Raw genomic sequence first — 5,591 nt, 5'->3', positions numbered from 1 at the left:
ACTATAAGCCGGGATAACATTATATCATCTTCTCGAACCATCTGCAGTCTACTGTTGAAGCCTTTTTGCGGAGCTGCAGCAGGAAAAGGATTGTTGAAACACAAACTATAAAAATCTTGAAAGGAATACGGTACGGATACAGTCACAGGTCACAGCCAGTCTCGGAATCTCGGGTACAGTCGGACGCGCACACGACGCGCGTCTATATATACCCGGCGAGCGCACGCACGAGACGCACAGAGCGAGCGCCAGGCCGGAAAGCGACGCAGGCGCCACAGACCACACCGCCACCTGTTACCCGCCGGTCGATCCGTCGAGCTGCCCCGCCGTCCCCCGCCCCTCCTCGCCTCCTCGGCTCCCCGCACCGGCGGCGATGACGACGCCGACGGCTACAGCCGCGCCCCTCACCGGGATGGACAAGTACGAGGAGGTGCGGGACATCGGGTCGGGAAACTTCGGGGTGGCCCGGCTGATGCGCCACCGCGAGAACGACGGGCTCGTCGCCGTCAAGCTCATCGAGCGCGGCCACCGGGTCGGGCTCCTCCGCTCCTCATTTTTTTTATATCGATTTGTGTTGCTCTCCTGTCCGTGGTTCCTTCTGCGCGCTCCAAATTGGGTCTGAATATCTGATGCCTGGCCGCAGATTGACGAGAATGTGTACCGGGAGATCGTCAACCACCGCTCGCTCCGGCACCCCAACATCATCCAGTTCATAGAGGTGCGCCTTCTCATCCGGAAACGGAGCGACCAGCTGTAAAAAAATCGGTTATTCATTGTGTTTGTCCTCTTGGGTTTAATTGGCTGTTCTGTAGGGAAACATTTCCTCCTCCGGTGACGTGTAGTGAATGTGTTTTCACATGCTTTATTAGAGTTTGGACGGGCGCGTGGCGTGGATATGTAACTTATTGGGAATTTCCGAGTCTGAAGTTTTTCTGCACTTGTTTGGCACCATGGTGTTTCGTTTCCTATTTCAAAGTGAAAATCGCGGGTGCTTACATTGGAAATTTTTCGACAGGTGATCCTGACACCGACACACCTTGCAATCGTGATGGAGTACGCGGCGGGTGGCGAGCTCTTTGATCGAATCGTCGATCGCGGCCGGTTTAGCGAGGACGAGGTCACAATTTACAACCATCGTCTTGGTCTTCTTTCCTCAGCAGAAGTACGAAATCCAGAGTCAATTTACTGTTTTGTGTTTTTTTCTTTCTTTCCTCTGCTTATTACTGCAGGCCAGATATTTCTTCCAGCAGCTGATCTGCGGCGTAAGCTACTGCCATCACATGGTATGCAGAAGCAATAAATTACTCTCTTATATTAGCTGGACAACAAGCAAGTTACAGTTCACATCATTCCCCTGAGTAGAAAGTGCCAGCGTGATTTTTCAAATAAATGTGAGTGGGCCTGAAAATATGCTAAATGTTGCAATCACTTTACTGCTTGCCAGCAAATATGCCATAGAGATTTGAAGCTGGAGAATGTTCTCCTGGATGGTAGCCCGGCTCCCCGGCTCAAGATATGCGATTTTGGGTACTCCAAGGTTGGTTGCCAATTCTCATAAGAGTGGAGTGGGTGGTCCACGCCTTGTAAATCCTGCTGTCATGTTTCTGTAAGTTTGCGTAAGAATAACTATTTGTTGTTTGCTGTTAAAAAATGAACTCTTCGCCATTTTGTGACAGTCTTCAGTACTACATTCAAGGCCCAAATCTGCGGTGGGGACGCCGGCATACATTGCACCGGAAGTTCTTCGTCGCCAGGAATATGATGGGAAGGTAGCCTAAAAGAATCTCTTATTTATATATGACATGTGTTTTATGTTTCTGACCTTTGTAAGCACATCTGGTAAGAGCGCGCCACTTAAGGTTCTTCCTTTCACGATGATGCACATAACTACATGATGTTGACATACTGCATCACTTAAAGGATGAGTTGCCACGCAAAGCAAACCTGAAGTGTTGTTTGGCTGAGCACCATAATTTAGGAGTAGAAGTTTTACCAAACTCTTTTAGGTGGCAAAGGTTGGAAGTTCCTACATAAAAAATTGTACAACACTGCGATAGGATACGGTAAAGGATGTGCTTGCGTTTACGGCTTCGAGTTTTTGAAGGAAGTTGAATCTGACAGCCCACAGTTTTGTGTCTTGATTATGGAGAATTCGATTCAACATTAATATCATGCGAGGAAGGGACTTGGCTCATGGAAGATGCCGGTTTTGGGGAAAGTAAAATTGGCAAGTAATCGCCACTAACCCCCCATTCAGGAAAACTATTTTCACCATTTCATACAATTGTGGAAAAATCACCCTGTTTTGCCACTTTTATTCAGACTTTGGCACCCCTTTGAGAACAGAATTAGTTTGGCCAATTGGTATTCCCTTTGCAAAGAATGTGTATTCATCAACATTATTGATTTTCATTGATGAACATAGCTGCACATATAGTTATTTGATTGAACACCCTGTTAGTAGCTACTGCTGGGTAATCATACAATATCTGCAATATTTATTATCAAGAGACTAGGAATTATCTTGCTAAGTTCTTGTGCGTTCTGCAAAATTTAATGGATTGTTTGAATTTTTATCCAACACCCTCCATCCGGTTAGTAGTGCATGGCCTGATTTTCGTACAGAAAAGAGACTCAAGATGTGAATTGTGATAAGCTGGAGTTCACACTTCACTCACTCTGTTCCTGAAGAAATGATGTTGTAACACAAACAAACTCTGCTCTCCTCTTATTTAATATATGCGGCAAATCTTTTGCCTTCGTTTAAAAAAATTGATACCATTCTTTCATCATTGTTCTGTAGATCCTATCTTTGTTGACCAAAATCAGTTTATTGCTGTCTTCTCTTAGACTGTTTTGTTTTACAGATTGCCAAATGAGAAAGAGGCCTTGCCTCCGTTTAAAAAAAATGAGAAAGAGGCCACGCCATATTAATCTGATGTACTGTACAACGATCTCTTGATTCATAGTTCCATAAACGGCTTTAGAATAAGAAGAGGGAAGTGGGTGAAGGTCATCCAATCGATAAACATATTTAGTAGTACAGGGTGTAACTGAATGCTGACAAGTGTATTTTGGTAGTGCAGATGGCAGATGTATGGTCCTGTGGGGTGACTCTCTATGTCATGCTTGTGGGAGCCTACCCATTTGAAGACCCGGATGACCCCAAGAATATTAAGAAGATCATTCAGGTGATAGCCTAGTCCTATAGAAGTTCTTTCGCCACCCAAAATTTACAATCACAAATGCCGATCGCTTATCTTTGTTTGCAGCGGATAGCAGCAGTCGACTATACCATCCCAGACAATATTCTCATATCTGCTGATTGCAGACAGCTCATTTCTCTTATCTTTGTGAGCAATCCAACGAAGGTACTGGTCCCAACTCTCCAGATTGCAAGATCGACGTGTCCATGAGTGAATCCGCTTTGATGTGACATTTTTTATATCTTCTATAGAGAATCACAATGAAGGAGATAAAGAGCCACCCATGGTTCTTGAAGAACTTGCCGCGGGAGCTCACAGAGGAAGCGCAAGCAGACTACTACGAGAGGAGCAGCAGCGTGCCTTCTTTCTCGAAGCAAACAACCCAAGAGATCATGGAGATTGTGCAAGACGCAAGGAAGAAGCCAAGATCAAGCACATCAGGCTATGGCTACGCGGACGAGTTATCGGATGATGAGGAAAAGAACGCGAAGGTCAGTGTACCGGAACAGACTGACGAAGAAGATGAGTGTGACAAGAAGGTTAGGGAGGTTCTTGAGAGCGGGGAGCTGGATATGAGCGTGTTGCACATCTAAACGCTGCTTGTGATGTGGGACTGGGAGGAGGATATAGATAATTGGCTATTTTGATTTGCCTGGTTTTGGTAGGACGTATGCTTTTCTGCTGCAGAGGTATTCTGTCTATGTTTTCCTGTAACGTGATGTAATGTGTAGTGTAATATTCGTTCAGAAGGAGAATGTTTTGCACAGGGAATCAATTTGGTATGTGCTTTTATTTTTAGCTGCTGCAGAGGTTTACATCAAACATTTGGGCGATCTGGGAGGGCTGCGTGCTTACTGCAGGTTTGCTGAATCTGCCTACAGCGATCTGTGCGTGTTGTTGACTGAAATGGATATAACCGCTTTCAGCATATGCAAATTTCAGATAACTTCAGATTTTGTTGCTAGGACTTGTATGGATGGGGCAGAATTTGCCAGGATTTGTCAGTTCTTTTGCCTGAAAGGGTAAAATGTGGTACTCCCTCTGTTCACAAATATAAGATGTTTTGGATATTTCAATATGGACTACATACGAACTGAAATCAGTGAACAAACACACTAAAATATGTCTATATACATTCAAATCAGAAAGAATCTTATAATAGTGAACGAGGGAGTAGTTAAAAAATACTCCTATATCATAAAGTATTTTATTGCCTTGAAAAGGTAAAATAATTACATAAATTGAACTAAAACCACGACAAGAATTATGGAACGGAGGGAGTACATACATTTTCCCTACATATATTTTCTAAAACTAATACAATATTAAGGCATCATAGAGTACTTAATTAGAGTAATTTGGTGGACCGACAAAAAGGTGATTACCCAAATCCTTGCATAAGTGCTATGCTATTAAAGAAATTTGAGTTGAGCCTTATAGTTAAAGCGAGGTGTGTGAAGGATGACAATTTTACCCATGGGTACCCGATCCACATAGGTAGAGTATAAGCACATATATGTGCCCATGGGCATGCACAACAGCACAAACCCTACTTGACTAGTCATGGTAGGGCATGGACACTTTTGGTTATGCCTGAATCCTACCTGACTAGTCATGGTAGGGCATAGAACTAAGTTATTATTTGTATAACTATGAAGCACTACTAGACAGTCATACTGCGGTCATTCTCCATGCTCTACTCGCAATACCCCTGCAATACCCCGCCACCATCCTCCTCTCAATCATCGTTCCACCAACCCTAGGAACTTGTTGTGGTTCCTCCGTCACATATGGACCTAGCAATTACACCATTCTCTACAATGATGTGTTGATGTGCCTGATGAGTACCCATCAGGCATGGATACCTACTGGGGATGGGCATGAGCATGGTTTGTGCCCGATGGCTAGGGCAGGAGTAGGATTGTATGCCCATGCAAGTCATGGATATGGGTATTGGGTTATTGTACCCGCACCATACCATATCCATTGTCATGTGTCCTTTTGTAGTAAACTGTAGCTCCTCATTAAAAATAGACCTAGGCATACTCGTTTTTCTTGTTTCTCTTTACATTTTCCTTTTTTGAATATTTGTATTTTTCTGATTTTCTCTCTCCTAAGTCACCATTAGAGTAATTTTTTAAAACTCCATGGGGCCACTGCTCTACTCCAGGATGCCATCCATTTTAAAGGAATAGTGTTGTGGGGAAAAAATTCAAACATGATACTTTGCAATTCTTTGCGGTGCTTTGCAGTATTTTGCGACATTGTATTCGACATGGCTCCTATCACGAGGTGGAAATGAAATGACATGTGTGGTTGGAGCAGAAACTCTATGGGTCTACCAAAGATTCCCAGTCTTAACCTCTCTCCGAAATGGGACTCTCT

General features: G+C 43.9%; 1 protein-coding gene across 1 annotated transcript; it reads left to right on the top strand.

Annotated features, from left to right (window-relative positions):
- The first annotated feature begins 226 nt into the window (after positions 1 to 226).
- LOC123057198 (serine/threonine-protein kinase SAPK4) lies at positions 227 to 3,998 on the top strand. The gene is made up of 9 exons (XM_044480298.1): positions 227 to 532; positions 644 to 718; positions 1,016 to 1,117; positions 1,230 to 1,283; positions 1,445 to 1,537; positions 1,677 to 1,769; positions 3,087 to 3,191; positions 3,273 to 3,371; positions 3,458 to 3,998. The coding sequence occupies exons 1-9, from the start codon at positions 374 to 376 to the stop codon at positions 3,797 to 3,799; spliced, it is 1,122 nt and encodes a 373-aa protein (XP_044336233.1). The 5' UTR covers positions 227 to 373; the 3' UTR covers positions 3,800 to 3,998.
- Positions 3,999 to 5,591: the final 1,593 nt, after the last annotated feature.

This window comes from Triticum aestivum, chromosome 1A, assembly GCF_018294505.1.
Source record: "Triticum aestivum cultivar Chinese Spring chromosome 1A, IWGSC CS RefSeq v2.1, whole genome shotgun sequence".
Classification (NCBI taxonomy): Eukaryota; Viridiplantae; Streptophyta; class Magnoliopsida; order Poales; family Poaceae; genus Triticum; species Triticum aestivum.
The sequence above is the reverse complement of the archived record's forward strand: the minus strand, read 5'-3'. Positions and strand labels throughout refer to the sequence as shown.

Excerpts from the sequence above, each read along its gene's own strand:
- LOC123057198 (XM_044480298.1), top strand. The coding sequence starts at position 374 with ATGACGACGCCGACGGCTACAGCCGCGCCCCTCACCGGGATGGACAAG. Across the intron at positions 719-1,015 it reads ACATCATCCAGTTCATAGAG|GTGATCCTGACACCGACACA; the intron begins GTGCGCCTTCTC and ends ATTTTTCGACAG. Across the intron at positions 1,538-1,676 it reads GCGATTTTGGGTACTCCAAG|TCTTCAGTACTACATTCAAG; the intron begins GTTGGTTGCCAA and ends ATTTTGTGACAG.